Below are 20,791 nucleotides of genomic sequence, written 5' to 3'. Positions count from 1 at the left end.
GACTCTTGCTTCCTGAAGTAAGGGCCTCAGTTGTTTTGGTCTCTTGGACTCAACAGTGAGGCTCAGAGGGTCTCCTCTCCTTTCCTGATCCTCTAACCAGAGGTCGGCAAACTATTAGTGTAAATAGGTCTTACTGGAAGCCAGCCAAACTCCTTCGTGGGCCTGCTGTCTGAGGCTGCTTTGGGCTACAGCGGCAAGTTTGAATAGTTGCCACTTAGATCACAGGGCCCACAAAGCGAAAAATATTTACTCTCTGGTCCTTTAGAGGAGCAAGTTTGCAGGCCCTGCTCTGACATAAGACCCAGCTGGTTGCCGTGCTAGTTCTTCCCTTGGCAAAGCCGCTCTGATGTGCTGACCACAGAAGGCCAGGAGGGAGGGCTCCTGGGGAAATGATTGGGTTTCTGCTCTCTCCACAGCAAAGGGTGGGTGGATGAGACATCCTCCCTTGCAAGAGCACAGATGAAAAGCTTGAAAAGGCAGCCACAGACCTGTCGCTTGTCCTCAGGAGCCTTCAGAAAAAGTGCGTTGATCAGGGCGATGGCGTAGGTCTGAATTTCCTGGTTGGAGCTGTGTCAATGGAGAGAGAAGGCACAGGGAAATGAGAAGAGTGACCAGCATGACGACACTTAGAGACGGCTTATAAAGTCAATCACAGACTGCAATCAAATAATAATCTGGGGCTAAGTCTCAAAAGCCTTAAAAGTGCTCACTCAACAAATACTAATAGAGCTTCTACTTAAAATCAAAGGGGATACAAAAATGATTGGTCCCTGTTCCCAGGCAGCTCAACGTTTAAACTGGGAAACAGATAATACAAATACAATATTTAATATAAATATAATCATCACAGGTACACACAGAGGCTATTTGGCCCATTGAGGAAAAAAACATTTCATTCTGTCTGGTATCACAGTTACCAATATACAGGAAGATTGGGAAAAACTTCACTTTATCCTAAACGGCAAGGAGAGTTACAGAGGATTTTACACGGGAGCATAACAACATCAGGTCGGAATTATGGGAGGAAGCTGGCAGTAGTGTGGAAGAGGTGATGAATGAATGACCAAGCAGACCAGCAGCTTGGAAGACAAATCAAGCAGAAGAGAAGGGAAGACTTAAGCAGACCAAGAGAGGAGAAGAGCACAGACAAGGGAAGGGAGGTGTGGGCAGGGTCTCTTACACCTGGAGGTGCGAGATGAGCTGGCCCACTGTGATCTCCTCCGCTATCTTCTGGTACAGGCTCTGGCTGTTCAGGACCATGCTCTCGAGGATGGCCAGGGACCTCTGAAGGATGGACACGTCCACCATAGGCTGGCTCACGTACCCTGCAATCTGAAGCCAGAGAGGGGCAAAGTCAGTTAGGAAGCTGGATGGCTTGTTTCTGACGCGAGCCTGCGAAGGCCCTCTCCTCTCAGGCGTGCTGCCCACATTTTGGTAGCTGTGCCTCCTAGGTGGAGAGTGGGTCACGGCTGCACTGGCCAATGTGCCAGGAATTCCTGAGGCATGGGTAACTCGATTTTCAAATTACAGTCGCCAGTCAACTATGTTTCCTAAAAGTCTATGGGCTTAATCCTTTGTCTTCAAAATAAGGGTTCAGGTGTGAAAATGCTGACTGTAGAAAGCAGAGGATCTTACTGATACTGGGGTATCGTTTTACCTCCAGGTACTCTTCTCCTGACATACAGTGTGCCTATAGGCATGTAGAACAGCAGAGACTTGGAGAAGCAGAAAGGACCTCAATGTCTTGTCATCTAATCCCTCTTCTCCGTCCCTGTCATACTATCCTGGACACATGGCCATTTCACTTTTGCCTCAGTATCTCCAGCATCGGCAAGTTCCCAGCGTCCCAAGCCGATGATAGGTGTAATTACAGGTCAGTGGACATATTATTTATTGGTTTTAGTTCAGTTTTCTGAATTGACACTGCCCCTTCCTGTAGAAGAAAGGAGGGCAACACTAGAAGTATCCACTCCCACCCGCTGAGTTCAATCTGACAGTCCAAACAGGCTACCCTGCAGGTCTGTAAACAAAAGGCAGACTTGTAAATATAGAGCAAATGAAATGAACATTTTTTTATCAAAGAGAAAGGAGAGCTCAGGAAGCCAGGTCAGAAGACTTTGGGATGGTACTGGTTTAGGAGAACTTGTTATCCCAAGTCTCACTGACAATCAAATCCAGTGCCGCTCTGGCCACATATAGCTCTGCGCGCCCAGTTCCAGCTTCTCAGTGTAGGTGCTGAGAGTATAGCAAAGTGAACCTTTCAAGAGCCACAGGAAGGCCAGAGCTTGAGGATGAAAAATCTGGCCTCGGGGATAGAAAGCCGACCCTCACCAGAATGGCCGCATGGCCTGCCTCTCCCGGTAAGCCTGAGGGCGGGGAGAAAGCACAGCTTTGGAGGCCTCACCTGCTTAATGAAGGTGATGGAAACCATGTCCCAGGAGACAATGCCGTGGTCCATGAGCTCTAAGAAGGCAGTCAGGGTGAATGCCAGCATCTCACTGTAGCTGAGACATGTGCAAAACACACACACAACACAAAGATTCAGAACCGGGAACACGGGTGTGAAGGCACCATGTGGGGACAGATTTCAACGTCAGCATCACATGAGAAATCAGCTGACATGATGAGTGAGCGCCGCATGCACACCTACCCAGACGCAGGGGATTCTGTCCAGCTATCTATCCCTGAAAACGAAAGGGATGCTGGGTGATTAGGCGTTTCTTCTCCGTATCTCCTCATCTCAGAGAAGCAGAATCACTTACCTACTTCCCAAGAACAAAGAAGCTATCAGGCCTTTGCCTAACCCCAAGTCTTGGTGGCGGTACCTAAGGAAGTGTATGTCCCTTTAGGCCAAGAGGCAGCAGAGTACAGGGGAAAAAGTACCAACTTTGGACAATGGGTTCAATTCCTGTTCAACTATTTACTAACTGTGCAACTTTTATCTTTTCAAACTTCGATTTCTTCCTCTGTAAAACCGAGTTAATCTCACAGTGTTAACCTCACAGGGTCGTGCTGAGGCCAAGACGACCATGCATGCAAAGCCCTTCGCATCGGGCTGAGGGAGAATACGGATGAAAATGTTTTCTCTCCTTTGTTTCTCCTCTTTACACATTTAATCCTTTATATATCTGTAAAGTGCTTTGCAATTAACAAACTCTATTCCCAGGTACAAAGCGTGTTCAGATCCATTCTCATTAACAATGCTTCTCATGACAATACTGCAAGGTAGGTCTTACCCCATTTTAAAGAGGAGGAAACAAGGACCCCTCTAATCCTGTACTCTCGGGAGACAGCGGAACATCAGCTCGGGTCACTGCTGATGATAGCCGAAGGCTTTAGGATTTTCCAAGACTTAAAACAAATACCCACGATTAGTCGCTGGCTTTGGCTAAAGATTTCAATAGCTGATGCATCGGCTGAAAGATTTCTGACTCCCTCTCTGCCAGCTTAGGCTCCAAAGGCTTAGAAGGCAAACTAAACACCTGTTTCTTCACTGCTCATCGCGACAAGGCCCAATTTCCCACTACATTCATCTTAACAATGGAGTAGCGGAAAGATGTTTGTGGCGTTTTGCAAAATTCTGGATCTCCTGCCCCCTGTGAAAATGGGAGGCAGGGAAATGGAGAATGGAAAGGGGGTAGCCTATGGTAAACACAGTGAAAGGCCTCTGTGTGTGTGTGTGTGTGTGTGTGTGTGTGTGTGTGTGTGTGTGTGTAGGGGACTGGAGAGGGTGGGAGGCAGGGGGCGGTTAAAAATAGACAGACACCTGTTCTTGTGGACAATGGACAGTCTGCTCACTAACCTCCATCAGGCCAGCCATTTGCCATAAATTTACAGGGATCTTCCTGCCTTCCGTGGCTCCTATTTTTACCACCCACTTGGCACAGTACTATTTTCTGCTGTCACGGGATTTATCAGAGCCCAACTAGCTGACAGGTTCAGGACCACGCCAGTGACGCAGATCCCGGTGTAGACCCCGGGCTTGGCAGGTTACCGCAGAAGGTGTTCCATAAACTGATTTGGCTCAATGGCGACGAGCAGAGGATGCCCTTCGGAGAGTAGGAAACCTCTGACAGCCCCCCGGACGAAACCTCAGCGATACTCACTGAGACAGGAGCTTGGTCCCACTTTCCACAAGCCGCGTCAGCACAACGATGCCATCCATGTTGATGAACTCAGTGGCAAAGGTCACGTCAGCAGAGAGCTTGGCCAGCTCCTTCATGGCATCCAGCCGGGTCTCCATGCTGGAGGACTGGGTCCTTTCCATCAGCTGGCGTGCCGCCCGGGACTGTGAAACCAGGGACAACATACATGCCATCTGCTCCTCGTGGCTGGCTACTGCTCCGAGGCGGCCTTTCCGTGAGCATCCAAGCCTGAGGCAGAACTAGGTTTTCCACCGCGAACCAAATGTTTACTGGATCGATCAGGGGATTACCAGTATGCCAAGACTAATTCTGCAGTTATCTGTATGCTTTCTGTGCCACTCTGGTCTATGGATTAAAATAATTCCCCCAGAGGGAATACAAAAGCTCTGGGAGATGACAGTGCACTAACTATGGCAAGTCACAGGGGAACAGATACTGGTTCCAGATAGGGCAGATTTCTATTAATTAAAGCCATCAGACAGGGGAAGAGGTTGTCTCTTGAAATAATGAGCTCTCAGTCGCTGGAAGCAATCAAGGAGAACCTAGACAACCATCTGTCAAACACGCGACAGAAGGGATGCCTGCATTGGGCGGCGAATTTAATCCGATGACCTTGAAGCTCCCTTTCAACATGAAAATGTGAAAAGTCTCACAATTGTTTTTTAAACTTTCTCTGAAAGTCCACATCATGGTCCCTCAAAGTGACAGTCCTGGAGAACTTGTAAGAATATCAAAGAGCGGGAAGCAGCTAATTTCAGAGCAGCTTTTTGAAAATGATGGCTGGTGACAAAGCCTCCTCCTAACATAGGAACTCTTCCTGGCAGCACACTCGCCTCTGTTCTGCAAGCTGCAGCTACAATCCCTCTTCTAGTGTTCACAGACTTTCCTTTAGCTGAACTTATTAACTTTCTAGTCAGTGCCTCACAACGTACCAGCTCATCCTTCTCTATTTCTGGTGTTGTTCATGGAGTGTTCTCAGTCGCAACGGAAGAGGAGTCTGGGGGCAAAAATGTTCCTGTGGTCTTTATTTTTTCTCACAGCGCTAAGCAAGTGACTGGAGCCCAGTTCCTGTTGCCAGCCAAGGAGTCAGGCCTGTTCTCCTCTCTCCCCTTTGCCTCTCCTCTATTGCTGTGATAAACACGGCCCTGTGAAGGCACACTGCTCTCAGGGATACAGAAATCCTTCAAGATCTCTGCGGGGGAGAAAGTGTGCGCCTGGAGAAAAGGTCACAGGCGGGAACAACTTGAACAGCCTCGGTCTGTATCACGCTTAGGAACGTCCCACTCCAAATGTTAATTTTCCTCCTGAGACAGCATTTCTGGGCTGCTGCCTCCCCCTCCAGAGAGATGTGCTTCTGGGAAAGTCAACCACTACGTGCGAGAGGCCTGTAAAATGCTTCGGCCCTTCTATAAAGTAACTCCCAGACTGTCATACTAAATTTGCGGAGTTTAGTGGGGAATAAGGAAGTCCTTAAGATGAGTTCAAGAGAAGAGGGAAGCAGAACACGATAGCAAGAACACTGGCCTCGAGTCAGGCAGACCCAGGACGTTTGAGAGCCAGCCCTGGCACTTTTTTTTTTTTTGTAAATTTTTATTTATTTTAAGTGTGTTTTTCTAGGACCCATCAGCTCCAAGTCAAGTAGTTGTTTCAATCTACATAGTTGTGGAGGGCGCAGCTCACAGTGGCCCATGTGGGAATCGAACCAGTGACCTGTTGTTAAGAGCACCGCACTCTAACCAACTGAGTTAACCAGCCACCCCAGCCCTGTCACTGTTTGACTGTGTGACAGGTGGCAAGTTATTTCACCTCTCTAAGTCTCGGTTTCCTTGCCTGCAAAATGGGGCTATCAAGATGCCTAACTCATCAGGAGTTTGTCAGGACTAAAGTATATAATATTACGCACAGTATTTAGCAAAATGCAGGTGTTCAGGAAACGTTAGCTGTTATTACTCCACGCCTCCCTTCCTCACAGATGAACCAGTCTCTCGCCTCATCAAGAAAACAGGTGTCATTATGCCCTTACTTTCAGGCAGCCCTTCTGCAAATGTACCTAAGCTACACCGTATGGATCACCCTGCTCCAGCCTGAGCTGTCAGGGCGAAGGTCTGTCCCATTAATTACCCTCTTTCCTGCACTGTCAACCTTCCTCTCTTCTATCTTAACGTATTTTCAAGGACACGTGAAAAATTGCAACAGAAGTTAACAACTCTGAAGGGTCAAGAGGAGGCAGGGAACTGGGTAGATGAGGGATGGGAGTCGGAGGGAGACCTTTCACTGTATCTTTGTCAGACCTTTTTGATTTTTGAAACACATGAATGGTTTACCCTTTTTAAAAAGCACATGTTTTCCATTCCACACTTCCAAGTTACTACCTTCTCTACTTCCTTTCATAACCAAGCTTCTTGATAATGTGGTAAATTGAGCTTCTCAGTTTTTCAACTTCTTTTTACTCAACTCACTGCCATCACCCTAACAGAATGGGTTTTCAGGAAGTTCACGAGCAACAGATTGACTTCCCGGGTCCACGGACAGCCGTACTGTGTTCAGGCTACTTGACCTCTCTGCACTCGCAGACCACACCTGCCTCCATCCTGACACTCTCCCTGCCCTCAACTTCTAAGCCATTTCACGCTCCTGGTTTTCTTCCTCCCCTTCTGGCTGCTTCCTTAGTTACCTGGAAGGGCTGCTCTTGCAGAAATCAGGGGTCATCCTGGATTTTCCCCTTTCCTTCCACATCCAGTATACCCCCATATTCATTCAGTTTACCTCTAAATAGTCTTCATGTCCATCCTTTCGTGTCCATTGCCATGTGCCTTGATGGGCCGTGAATATTCCTCATTAGTTTCGTGAAGATTCCTCCTGCCACCAACCTTTCTTTTTTTTAGCCCATCTTCCACTACTCTGTCCCTAAAGTGATCTTTCTAAAATATACATCTAAACACAACACACCTTCCTGCTTAAAATCTTTCAGTGTCTCCACGTTCCCTTCCAGATAAAACCCAAACCCACAAGCAGGCTAGCCGGGAACCTTCAGTGTCTGCCTGGTACCCACTGTTCCAGGTCCTTAGCTATCTAGCACCCCCACCTTCCCCAAACAAAGCACATCTCGGGGCACTTTTCTTCTTTCTCTAGCTAATTCCTGCTTACCCTTCAACATGTGTGCTACGTGTCCCCCTCTCTGGGACTCCTCAGGCTGGGTTTGGTGATCCCTTTTCTGAGTTCCAGCAGCTTCCTAAGCAACTTTTCGTCCAGACCCTCGGGCGAGGCCTTATGTTGTATTTGTTTACTCCCAACCAGGCTGTGAGAGCCAAGAAATGAGTTTTCAATCTACACAGTCTTAGTTTCTAGAATAGAGTCTGGCCCATGGTAGATGCTCACAGATGTTTGTTAAATAAATTCATTCCTTAGGAGAGCAGAGTACCTACCGGGGAGATGGCGAGCTGCAAGATGGTTCCATTCTTAATGTCACTGCGAGTCTGGGAAGCAAAGAGAAGAAAGAGTAACTAAGAAAAAATATTACAATTGTGCGAGCGAGTTGAACCAACAAGAACTTGTTGTCCTTTGAAAGGAGTTGTCAGTGGGACTCTTCAGTCGGGCCTTCTTCTCCTGCTTGTTTCCTGGCAAAGACCTTCTGAGCCCCTCTTCCAGTGCCCTGGGCTCTCAGGCAGTAACAGCCATGGAGTGCCAGCTGCTCGAGGAGAACAAGGGCTGGCACTCCCCCTGCGCCCCGGAAGGAACTCTTTCCCCACAGGTGGAAGCTACCGGATTGAAGGGAGGTAAACAGCGTGGGCTCCTTGGGTGGGTCACCGCACAGAAAGGCCTGTACTGATGTGCTTCTCCCTGTACTGACCTGTTCGGTGATGTAGAGCTGCGGCCCGTCGGCATAACGCAGGGTGTAGTACTCCGGGTTTGGCAATGACCACCTACATAAGAGAAAAACAGTCCAGTCCATTGGGCCACTCCTCTGGGCCTGTCTAGAAGCTGCAAATAAATAATTTTTAGTAGCGTTGCTCAAGGGATCGGGTGGCCTATTTGGAGAACAGGGTGAAAAACCCCAAAGTTTTAAGTTGAGGTGTTGAAAAAATAACCGCCTCAGCCTTCTGTAAGGCTGGTACCACAAAAGGCAGTACATACAAGTCAGCGTGGGCCACTGTACAATTCAGATCCCACCAGGACCTCGGGGCGGGCACTCCTGGATTAAAGAAAAGCTGGAGATTGAGGGGCACTCCAAGGGACACCCTCATCAGCTCCACTTCCTTCCTAAAACAACGATACACAAAAGCCCCATTCTGGGGACCTGACTAACTACAGGTTCTTCAACGTCAGTCCTTTCGAGGGCTGGCAGTGCTCCTTTAGTCTTCAGCGTGCCATTGTCCAAAACAAGGGCGGTTTCTACTTACCCATCGCAAACTTCCTTGATGATGGATGCCAGGGGCCGTTTCTGAAAGAAAGAGAAAGATTCTCCAGCCACAGCCTAGTTGTGCCAAGGTTCTGATGCCAGGGGCTGCCAAGCAGGACCAACCCGGGGCCTCAGCATGGACTCCTTCCCTGATAGCTTCTGTCGGAGAGCCAGCCTGTCCCAAGCCATGGGGACCGACCTTCCATAGAGTGGGACAGGCCTCAGCTTTCCCATTGCTGGCTCTTACTCCTGATGCCAAATGTCCCTGTCCCTGAAGACGTCCTCGGCCATGCCACTTCCCAGCCCCCTCTCCTTGCACCACTGTGTCTCATCGCAGGAGCTTACCTGGTCAATCTCAAGGAGCTGAGCATTAGCACCTGGCCACTCAATGGCCACTTTGACAATGTCTGATGGTGGTGGCATTGTTCCCAATGGGCCCTAGTCCTCCAAGACAGACACACGGACACAGCTGCCTGAGGAGAGAGAATCAGAAAGAAAAAGTCACCAAGTTCGCTTTCACTTTTCACTCTTGTTGGATATTCTGGACACTCAGAATAGTGTCCAAAAGAACATACGGAACTCTTTGGTTTGAAGCTTTCTGGATCACAACACAATCTATCTCTCCTTGGGCTTTTTGTCTCTTTAGATTAAATCAGCAAGTAGAAATGGGACAAACCTATCTATCAACTGTGGGCCAGCCAGGAGCAAGGTCTGACAATGTGACACCAGTTCAGGGGCAGGAGGGCTCTGTGGTAGGAGCGTATTTACTGCAGATTCATGTCTTTGGGGCCTTGAAAGAGAGATGTGTGCGCTCTGAGACAGACAGGAACAGACACAGCCTTTTCTTGGCTGAGCAGTTAGCTACAGGAACCAGCCTACTTCTGTCCCACAGTCAATCTAGTAAGAGCCAGTGTCAGCAGGGCCCGGCCACATGCTCTGTCGCCTCCTCCCTGGTTACTGCTGCCACTCCTTTCCTCCAAGGACACAGTGTGGAGCCTCTGTGTGGGATGATGCAGAGTGCAGAAAATGGGGAAGAGAACTGGGACAGGAAATGCTATTTTAGTCCCTACTGCCAAGGGCAAGGGCTGCTGAGAGCTCAAGTGTAGGGAGGTGAGGGGACCCTCACACAAAGGCCCCTCTATGGGAGGACAAGGCTTTGGAGGTAACTCTGAGCCCCTCCCCCACTTCTCTCCAAAATAAAGGACAAGAAATCATTTTGAACAAGTCTGGAAGATGGGCCCATGTGACCGGTATCCTAGGCAACTCTGCTAGCTTAGTGGTATTCCAAGCAGCAGCTAAAGCATTCTCTCCAAGGTCTGATGAAGGGAAGTCACTCGACGGATGGATTATTTCACGTATGTTTACACTCCTTGCCTACAGGGTTCAGGAGAGGCCTCTCTCTTAATGAAAAAGACCTTTCTCTTGTGCCCTCCAGGTTAAGCCAGTCGCCCACAATTCACGCTTCACTAAGGGAGACCGCACCGCCTGCCTCTGCTGGAACACGCAGCACAGCTGTTGCTAAGCTGTAGTTCCTGTACGCTATCATTTTTCAGCCCAAACACAAATGTCAGTTCTCACAGCCTTGTAAGTGTGGGTAAAAGGGGTAACAGTCCCTTCCCCTACCAACCACAGGTCTCAGAAAGAGGGAAGATTTCACAACCATTTCCTGATCAGGGTGGACTGCTTCAGAAGTCGACCATCAAAAACTACCAGCATTTCCAGAACATGACAATGTAAAAACGATGGTTTTCAACGTGCTTTCCCTTATTTTGTTGAGTCCTCCCAGCAGCCTTCTGATGTAGGCAGAGTAGGATTATTACCTCCATTTGAAGACGACAAAATGAAAGTCAGAGTTTGGTTCAGTTGCCCAAGTTCGCCCAGTCAATAAGTAGGAAAGGGGACAGAACTTGGAGTTGACTTTGGCCAATGCTCTTCCCCTACCCCCTGAGCTAGCTTGAATTTCTGTTCATCGCAACTAAATCAAGCCTAAAGGGACTGAAGGTCCCGAAAGCCTCCACAACCTCTTGAGTTCCAAGCAGAATGTTTCATGTGTAATTTTTATGTGCCTAGCTGCACCACAAACCTTTGCATAGAAGCTGGCCCCATAAGAATCAGGTTGAAATACTCTGCTCCAGCGACACAGCAAGGCAGGGGCAGTACCATGAATCTCTGGGGGCCTAGAGATCCTTATCCTTATCGGTAAAGCTGCCATAATTAGGAGTACATCAGCTGTGAGACCATTTTCTAAAAGTGAGATATCATTTACATACAATAAAATGCACCAAGCTCATGTATGTGTGTATATGTACATGTACATATACAGATGTGTGTATATATAAATATAAAATAGACACACACACACACACACACACACACACACACACACACACCTCCCTGTAACCACCACCCAAAACAAGCCTTTGAACATGTTCATTACCCCAGAAAATTCCCTCCTATCTCCTTCGAGTCAATCGCCCACGTTCCAGCTCTCCAAGAGGCAACTTCTTTCTGAGTTCTATCACTACACATTATTTTTACCTGCTTTTATACTTTATACACATGGAACTGAACAGGGTGGCTTCTTAGACCATTTGTTATTTAGTTCAGTTCTTCTCATTTTTAAAATAACTAGGCAGAATAGGTATGATATAAAGAGCACCAGGCTGGAATGAAGAAGCAACTGAATTTAGAGCTAAAGGACTCAGGACCTTGTCACAGTTCCATCACTAAGTGTCTGGGTGATGTGTACGTGTCCCTTTTGCCCAAGTCTCAGTTTCCTTCTACCGTGAGACGTGAGTGTTGGACTGAAGCGTGTGTAAGGTGCCTTCTAAATGTGAAAGTCCATATTCTAAAGCAGAACTTAAAAATCCAAATGACGACTGCCCACGTCAAAGTCCTTACTAAAAGAAGCTACGCCCTTATTTCAATGGTGCTCCTTGGAAACAAATTATATTTCTTGGAACTCCTTTCTGGATACTGTCTTTGGAGACAAAAGAGCTAAAGCTCATTAATTCACAGTTCCACTGTACTGAGAACCCACAGGGCATTTCCGAGGTTGATTGTCTCTTTCTTTATGAGAGTTAGCCCTGAGTGATTCCTGGCTATACCAAGAATTCATATCCATTTTCAAGCTTGAGAATTTGCAACCACAGGACTATTCAAGAGATACTATACACCCCATTCTCAGCAATTCTGCCCTTTCCCACAAAGCCCAGGCAGCCCATGTGATCTGAATGACACTCTCCCACACCACGCCGCAGCTGACGGCACCGAGGTGAACACTCAACCTTAGCTGGACTAGTCCATTTCTTTCTCTTAAACTTAAAGACACAGGGTAAAGGGGTTGGATGGCAATGGGTCCTGGAGCAGAAAGGTATTGTCAGCTTCAGAGCAGGTACCACGGCAGGCCAAAGCCACTCGAAAGCCAATGATACGGAGAAGCAAAAACCAAGAGCCTTGCAGGGGAAGTTGCTCTGAAGGAAGAATCCAGAAATGTGTAGGCGAGTGGAGGCTAGAAACCAGAAACCACAAAGTCCCAGAAAGAGATGGAAAAAGCCACTGCCTGATGACTTTCCAGATTCCATGGCTGCACCTCCTACACTTGGGGTACCTGAAATCCCCCTGTATCCTGCCAATAAAACTCCTTTTACATTAAACTAACCTGTGTTTCTGTTCATTATAACTAAAAGGCCGAAGACTAAGATTGACCCCCAAGCTTTGAAGGAACTCAGAAGTGGAGGTCTGAACAGGCAGCAGCGTAACAGGCATCAGACGATGGCATTGAGCAAGCCCCTAGTTAACGCTGGCTGAATTAATGAAGAGCCAAACCCACTTGGCTAAGTCTGGCTTATTGAAAACAGAACAGTTACATGGTGACTTCGTAGCAACCATCTTGTATGTAATAGTCACGTGTAGACGGCCTCTTTACAGCTGACTGCTCACTCTAGAGCAGGGGTGTCAAAACTGCGGCCCGCGGGCCAACTGCGGCCCGCAATCCATTGTTAATTGGCCCGCAGCAAATTCCAAAAATATATTTAGTTTACTTAAATAAACCAGGTGAGGCAATACGTACTTCACCTCCAGTGAGTGGCCCGGCTGTTTGTGTATTTTACCGCATGTGGCCCTTGGTGAAAAACATTGAAAAAGTTTGGACACCTCTGCTGTAGAGCATTATGACAGCGGATGCGCCCAAGAACCTGAAAAGCATCCCCATTTTACGGATGAGACATCTAGAGCACAGATGGGTGAGAAGCTTGTCTTCCACCTGCCTCCTCCCCACCCCCAAAAAGAAAGAAGAAAGAGATTACATCAGAACTGGGTCTCAAGGCTGGGTCTTAGGATTTCAGAGTTCTCTTCCCTCTACATCAGGGAAGATGCTGATGACGACACTGGCGCACATTAACATCGTGCCGAGGCTCTGTTCCAAGGGCATTCATATCATCGTTCATTCCATCCACACCTCAACGCTGTGCAGTGTATTCTTACCCCCAGTTTACAGGTAAGAAGACGGAGACACGGAAAAATGAAGTACCGCGCTCAGCATCCCACAGCTAGAAGCGGGCACAGCCCGAATCCGATCCCGGGCAGCCTGGTGTTGTTTGAAAGCCAGGTGGAAGCGGGGAGCACTGTACCTGGTCCGCAGCAGGTGCCCAGGGGACAATTCCAGCTTGCCGCACCTGACGCAACAGCCCACTGACGCTCAGAGACCCACATGACACGAGCTCACTGCTGTAACAGGTAACGGTCCTCCACCACCTCAAGAACGTGATCCCCGCCCGCTCACGGTGCTCAGCCCTTCACAATCTAGCCAGAGCTTCCTGCACCGCTTGCTATCTCCACGAGGCAGGCCATGTTCTTTCATTTCTTCTGCACCTTTGTGCATTCTCTCCTTTCCTTTGACTGTCAAAAGAGCTCCTATTCAAGCTTCAAAGCCCAGCTCTGGTGTCACTTCCTCTTTGCACCCTTCTTAGCTCTCCCCGCCTTTCCCAGGCAAAATGAAATAGGATAGGGGCCACGTGGCCTCACAGCATTCTGTTCACACCTGTGGGAAGCCTCCTGCCCTCCTCTATGCAGGTACACATCGCCCTTCTTCACTAGCTCCTCCTCCGGGGCAGGCACAGCCCTGCGGGCTCATAACCTAGCACAGCACCTGGCATACAGTTAGGGTTCAATAAGGACCCGTGTCTGCTCAACTCCACCAGCTTTGATTCCTTAACCCCTACGAACCCGGCTGGCTCTACAAGGAAAGGGTCTGGCATGAACTATCCTAGTTGCTTGGTGTTCCCTTCATGTCCCACCACCTTCCAGTTACACAGTAGGCCATTGTTTCACGTTTTGTTTTCATTTCTAAATTTAGAGCATGTCTCATTGGAAAATCAGATTTCACATCCCTGACTCTCATTAAAAGAAAGGGGGAAATATCCCTCTGCTTTGCTCCCTATAGAAACATCAGGAGGTAGGAGAAGAGAAGTAATAATATTCTCCAGTCTTCCCAGGATAAAGGATCTCCTTGTAGGGAACTAACTCTTCCAGCACTTGTTTGCTTACTCTTTTCATTTTCATTTTAGAAAGGAAGTAGAAATTAGGTCGAAGCAATTCAATAACATTGCAAAATTCCCGGGGCTATAAATAGCCTCTTGTCCTCCTCTCAGCAATACTATAGAATTCAACAGCAAACAGGCAGGCGGAGGGAGCTGGATTCCACATCCAGGCCCAGGAGGCAATGAAGTAACACACCCCTTCCATGAAACACCTCTCCACCCCACGCCCTTCCATGCTCTTGAAAGTATTACAGATAGAAAGATGATTTGGACAACTCAAAATGCCACAGGAGAGAGGCACACACTGATCTGAAGAAGGTAATTCTAGAAGACACGAGAATGAAAGCCCAGGTTTTCAAAGGCTAAGCTGGGGAAACGAGAGAAAACCAGCAACCTCTCCAATGAAGGTATGCCCAGCACATCAGCACCACGGAGCTTTCTCCATCAGCCAGGCAGCGACCGTAGAGCGGGCTGAGTTGGGTAGCCTGTCTTCAGAAAGGAAGTGAAAAATGATCCCTTCCCATTCAGAGGAATTCAGAATGAAGAATGCCAGAGGTTTCCACCTCCCCCCTCCCCCTGTTCCTTTTAAGGATAAGGAGTGACCAGTGCTTTTTGTTCGGTTCTTTTGCTGCTGGTTCAGTAAGGGAGGCATGGGTAAGTTTGGTTTATATTTCCGGCAGCACACCAGGAAGGCAACTAGAGGTCACACCCTCTTTATAATCGAGAACATAATCTCAACAGAGGCTTCTCCCTCAAATCTTCTCATCTGAGAAGTGACTCAACTTCCCTTAGTTCAGACCACTGTGTGAGGACGAGGCTCTGAGCTACAGAAGAGGGGAATTTGGTTGGCAGAGATTCAGGTTGACACTCACTGCTAGAAATGCTGAGAAGGACCATCATGCCAGCGGCAGCTGAGGTTTCTCTTTTATTGCAATGTGTTGAATACAGGACTCACTCAAACGTGTGGTTAAAAGCCACTAAGTTAGACAGAACCCAAGTGCAGTGAGGAAGGGTGTGGGGACAGGGTAACTGGGCTTCTTCCCCTTCTTCCCCTACCCTAAGAATCACCTAGGTCTCCTCTTAGCCTGCTTAGAAACTTTCTATAGCGTCGCTATACTTATGGAATAGAGCTTACACTCCTTAGCAGAACATCTGGCTTACTCCAGTTCTGTGTGACTTTCAGGGCAGAACTGGCTTTCAGACTCTCCCTTGTAGATGGTACGTCCGTCACATCAGGCCACCTTGTGCCCTCCAACATCAAGCTCCTCTAAGTCTGAACTTTTGCTTGTGCCGTTATTCCCTCCTCCTTGTCCACTGGACAAACTACTCCTCATCCCTCAGGACCCATCTCAGACAATCCCTCTTCTTTCTCCATGGACGTCCTAGTCCTCTCGCCTCAGGCAAAACACATCGTAGCCTCGGTGTTTCCAGTCTTTCATACATACCTTCACGATCCCACCGATTGGTAATTCTCTACGGGCAGTCGCTTCTCTTGCTACTCAGTGTGACCTGCACACCAGTGGCATCGGCACTGCCTGGGAGCCTGCAGGAATGCAGAATCACCCACGGAGTCAGAGTCTGCCTTGAAACGAGACCCTCGCCCACCCGGGTGGTTCACACGCAACTTCAAGTCTGAGAAGCAGACTCTAGACCAGTGGTTATCAACTGTGACTGTGCATCACCAATGCCCACCCCACAGTCACGGACAAACTCCTCCAGGGGACTCTACTGGGTGGCCAGGGACGAGAGCCACAGCTCCAGGACAGTCAGCAGTCTGAGGACGGGCTCATCAAGCCAGTGTCTACTCCCCCGCCTACTCTAACTAAAGTTCACAGCACGCTGCCTGGTACGCAGCTGTGCCCACGGAATTCCACACCAAAAATACCCTCCAGGGTGCCCCTAGACCTAACTGCCCTTCAAAGAGAATAAAAACACTACCGACAGAGGATTATCCATGGCGTAGAACTTCGCAAATCCCTAGCTATAACAATCGAGGAGAGGGCTTTAGAAGGGGTCAGTGTTTACAGACCACTAGCCTCCGCTTTTTGGAAATGAAACAGAAACTGAGATGGGAAATACAGATGAACTTTAAGAGACTGTTTGCCTTCCGCAGACTGCCTGGGTTGCAACAGGAAGGCAGAGCTTGTGTAGAGATGGGGGAGTGTGGTGAGCTGAGAAGAGTCCTGGGCTGTGGGCCTGACTCCTTCACTACCCACCATAACAACACAGCTTTGTTCTCGTTGTAAAATCAGGCCAGGCCCTCTCGTTTTATAAATAAGGGAACCGAGGTCATCCTGCTAGTTAGGGACAAAGGAGGCTTAGGCTCCACTTCTGCTTAGTCCTCCCCACAGCCCAGGAGACCTGACCGCCCAGCTTGGCCATGGGCACATGCCTCTCTCTGGACCTCGGGTCCTGATCCACATGAGGGGGCTGGACTAGATGTTTCTGAGGTCTTTTCCAACTTTGATCGTCTAGTGAGACAGGATAGCCAAACAGGAGCTTGTGGTCTAGAGTGGGACAGACCTGAATCAGGATCCCAGCTCTAACAAGCTCTTTAGCTGGAAAATGGGGATTAGAATCAACCCTACTCTATAAAATTGTGAACATTAAGTAGGAGGATATATGTCAATTACTTAAGCATAATACCTGACACAGAGTAAGCAAACTTCCAACTGTGTGAACTTGAAAAAGTTGCAAAAGCCGTACTTCCCCAGCACAAAAAAAGCCCTACCTGCCGAGCTGAAGTATATTGAGGACAAAATGAGAACATACATGTACATGTGAAGTCAATCGGGGAATAAAATCAATAGAGAAGGCAAAGTACTGTTGATGTTGTATTATCATTATTACTTTCTTCTTCTAGCAGAAGAACCTTGGAGGGTTTTAGAGTCAGTTCCACAGCAGTGATGAATAGAATGACACGTAATAGGTGCTCAACAAATCTTTTCTAGTGACTCAATAAACGCCAGCATGTCTAACAGGGTTACAAATTCAAATGCCTTAAGCAGCCAGGCAGTAAATAAGTAAACAAGCCATGCAGTAGCTACCCAGGGACTGTGGCAAAGGGCAAAGTACCACCCTGCCTAAAGGAACTCAGATTGAACACTTTAAACACATTACACAGCTTAGCCGAGCCGGCCACTCGGCAGCCTCTGCACACCACTGATCCTGGGTCTTCATCACACCACACAGTACCTTGCACACGGTCTAATCATTCTGTGATCTGGTCTTGTCTTTCCAAGTACACAACAGGCATCCTGAAGAGGAAGGCTGTGACTTATACTCCGCAGTATCCTAAATGGCCTAGAAGAGTGCTGGCCTCACAGGAGCGGGGGCCTCACTCAGGGAGCAATTGATGAACTGAAAAGCCACACTATCAAAGCAAGCCTAGTACTGCCGGCACCGTTGAGATGCTGCAGGGTGTGTACAGTTTTCTACCCAGATCCTGGGACCAGGCTGAGCTGGTGCAGGCTGCGCTGAGGTATGGTGACTGGACCACAGAAGGACTTGCCTTGCAGGTTTTTCCTTCAACTGCATCAAATATGCTCATCCCTGAGCTACCTAGGCAGGTAGTACCAATGTATTTAGACACATTTGTTGTGCACAAAACAAGACAGAATATACAATATACCCACAGGTGCCATTGTTTTCAAGAAGCTTAGTCCTGGGGCAGCCGGTTAGCTCAGTAGATTAGAGCGTGGTGCTCATAACACCAAGGTCGCCGGTTCGATTCCCACATGGGCCAGTGAGCTGTGCCCTTCACAACTAGAGTAAAAACAACTTGACTTGGAGTTGATGGGTCCTGGAAAAACATACTGTTCCCCAACATTCCCCAATAAAAAAATAAAAGTTTAGTCCCCACTTCCCGTACCCCCATACTTCCTTGGCACCTCCTAGAGGCAGCATATGGTATAGAAAGATGCGGCCTCCAGGTTAACAGATGGGGGTTCCAGGTTAACAGATGGGGGTCCTGGTCCGAATCCTGCCTCCTCCACTCAAACTCTAAGCTAGGATGATTGCTGGCAGGAAACATAATTTTCAGAAGCTTCATTATTTTTACTAGTAAAGTGCAGATAACAACTTCCTCAAAAGACTCTAGAGGGGAATTATATGCCACAGGTATATGTAGCTTCTAGCACTGCACAGGCCAACCCAGCAGCCCATAGCACGGAGGGCTACTGAGCATTTGAAACATGGTTACCACAAATTGAGATGCGTTATAGGTGTACAACACACACCAGATTTCAAAGACTTAGTACACACACACAAATGTGAAATAACTCACTAGCAATGTTTTTATATTGATCACGTCAAAATAATATGTTTTGGAATATATGAGGTTAAGTAAAATACATTACAAAAATTAATTTCACCTGTTTCTTTTTACTTTTTTAATATGGCTACTAAAAAGTTTAAAATTACGCATATTTAAAATTACACAGATTGCATTATTTATATTTCTATTGGACAGCATTGCTCCAACACAGAGCCTGGCACTGTACCAGAGTTGGTTTCCTTCCCCCACTGTCAGACATCAGGGGCCACAACTCATACCCACTTCTTCCTGCCAAAGCCAAGTCCTCCATTTATTTTTCAAAATAAGTATTTAAGTGCCTGGCCATGTGCAAGATGCTGGAGATACAAGGAGCAAAAGCAGACACCATCTTCTTCCTTGTGGACCTTACTGTCTGGTCGGATAGGCAGACGTTCATACTTTCCTAAGTATATGTAAAACTGCAGCTGTGCAAGTGTCCTAAAGGAGAAGTACACAGGGTGATGAAAGTGAGGAATTCACTTGGTGGGGGAGTCCGGGACCACGGCTGCCTCTGGAGGAAGTGATACTTAAGTGGAGATTTGAAGGATGAAGCGTTTACTAGAGTAAGACAGGCGGGAAGAGGAGCTCAGGGAGAAGGAACTCGAAGTGTAAAGACCCTGAAGAGGGCCAGAGCTCGGTTTGTAGTGTGGGGAGGGTATTAAGCGAGAGGGATCAGCAAACTGAGAGGAGGGAAAGGTCGGGTGGGGGGGGGTCGGGAGGGGGGCTAGATCTCCAGGGCTTGGGTGAGGACGTGGGGGCTGATCTTGCAAGAGGTGGGAAGCCCGCCAGTTGGAAGCAGCGGAGTGTCCGGGTCTGATGTGCATTTTGGAGATTCTTCTGGCCACCGTGGGAGGCCCACAGGAGAGCATGTGGGCAGATCAGTTAGGACACCAACAGTCCCGATAAGAGACGAGAAAGGCCTGAACTGAGTGGAGAGGCGGAGACGGAAAGTAGATGGATTGCAGGCTACTGAGCCGGCCAGATTGATGGGGCGGGGTGATGAGCAGGGTATGTGTGAGTGCAGTGGCGATGTCCGGAAAGGCTCCTGGCTTTCGGACGTGTGCCACCCAGCTCCAAACACTCCCCGGACTCCTAGCGAGCTGTTTTCCATCCTGTCCCTCTCCCATCTCCTCCCTCCCCCATCTTCTCGTCGCATCCCCGGGCTCCATCCTCCCACCCTCCTCCTTCCTCAGACCCCTGCCCGGCCCTGCCCCCTCTTCTCCAGACCTGGTCCGCCCTCTTCCCCATCTGACCCCTCTCCCTGGTCCGGGACCCAGTGCCCCACTGGACCGCGACCACTCAGGGGCCTGCCGAACCCGCGCGGTGGAACCCAGGCCCGCCCTCTCTAAGCCCTCAGCCCCCAGGGCAGAAGCACGCTGCAGCCTCCGGCCCCCGTCCCATCCCGGCTTCTCCTTGCAGCGTCCTTTGGGCTAAGCCCCTCTCAGCGGCCCGCCACGCCCTAGCCCCCCGCGCGCCCCTCACTCACCAGGGCGCGGACCTAGGCCCAGCTCCCGCGCCCGGGTCTCGCCGCCCTGGCTCCTCCAGCCTCCGCTCGCTCCGCCTTCCCGGGACCCCGCCCCGCGCAGACCAACTCGGGCCTCTATTGCTTCGTTTCGCCGTCACGCTGAATTCGATTTCTTCAATTGGGTTGTTTGCTTGTCACTCAAATAAGGGCGGGCACAGTTTACGGGGAAACACCGGCGGTCCCCGCCCCCTAGCGGAGGCCTCTTAAAGAAATAGTTGCTTTTTCTCCTCCCGCGGGCTATGGGATCAGGAACAACGGGATGTTCAGTAAATGCAAGAGGCAGCAGTTTTGTTTTTTTCTCCCCCTCAAACTTTTCTTTTGGAACAGCCGGCAGTGAAGAAACAGGCTTTGATTCCTTGTGACCAATGAGAGGTTTTGGAGGCTAAGCTTGTCCTCCGGTGGCACTCAGTCCGGTGCACAGCGGGCAAGTAACGCGCACTCAACAGTGGAGATGACTGAGTGGGAGGTGACAGTCGTGTCAGAGGCTGTGAGCAGCCGCGGCTGATCACCACCGAAATGGAGCTAATTATACCGACACCCAGGGCTGACCGTGGGCGCTGAGCAGAGGCAGAGGGGTACAGCGTACAGCTCAGCTGTACTGTTGGTAGAGACCCGTGGGTGGTGGCATTCGTCACTGCACCTGCGATGGGAACAAGGCCGGCACCGTGCCAAGGCCTCACTCGTGCTATCTCCCTTTATACTCACAGCAACTCTGAGGTGGATATTATGCTGATCCGCTTCTTACAGAAGAGGAAACTGAGACTTGGAGACGGCGAAGATCATGCAGAGTGATGGGCAGAGCGAGACACCATCCTGTGCCTGTCTGATTCCAAAGTATATGTTTTACCAGTTTTCTTTCACAGATCC

General features: G+C 49.0%; 1 protein-coding gene across 3 annotated transcripts in view; it reads right to left on the bottom strand.

Annotated features, from left to right (window-relative positions):
• The window catches only part of ELMO2 (engulfment and cell motility 2), a 35,963-nt gene extending 15,958 nt beyond the window's left edge, over positions 1-20,005 (bottom strand). For 2 of the 3 annotated variants that reach the window (XM_033094681.1, XM_033094679.1), the window contains exons 1-10: positions 19,886-19,992; positions 15,530-15,627; positions 8,890-9,017; positions 8,546-8,586; positions 7,996-8,068; positions 7,571-7,621; positions 4,107-4,288; positions 2,405-2,504; positions 1,181-1,332; positions 489-567 (exon numbers count right to left, since the gene is read on the bottom strand). In XM_033094681.1, coding sequence (XP_032950572.1) covers positions 489-567; positions 1,181-1,332; positions 2,405-2,504; positions 4,107-4,288; positions 7,571-7,621; positions 7,996-8,068; positions 8,546-8,586; positions 8,890-8,967 — 756 coding nt within the window. In that variant the 5' untranslated portion in view covers positions 8,968-9,017; positions 15,530-15,627; positions 19,886-19,992. Of the gene's footprint in view, positions 1-488; positions 568-1,180; positions 1,333-2,404; positions 2,505-4,106; positions 4,289-7,570; positions 7,622-7,995; positions 8,069-8,545; positions 8,587-8,889; positions 9,018-15,529; positions 15,628-19,885 lie in introns of all 3 variants that reach the window. The other variant, XM_033094678.1, reaches the window with a different exon arrangement.
• Between the last annotated feature and the right edge of the window lie 786 nt (positions 20,006-20,791).

This window comes from Rhinolophus ferrumequinum, chromosome 23, assembly GCF_004115265.2.
Source record: "Rhinolophus ferrumequinum isolate MPI-CBG mRhiFer1 chromosome 23, mRhiFer1_v1.p, whole genome shotgun sequence".
In the NCBI taxonomy this organism is placed as follows: domain Eukaryota; kingdom Metazoa; phylum Chordata; class Mammalia; order Chiroptera; family Rhinolophidae; genus Rhinolophus; species Rhinolophus ferrumequinum.
Note: the sequence above shows the minus strand (reverse complement) of the source record. Positions and strands in the feature narration are given on the sequence as shown.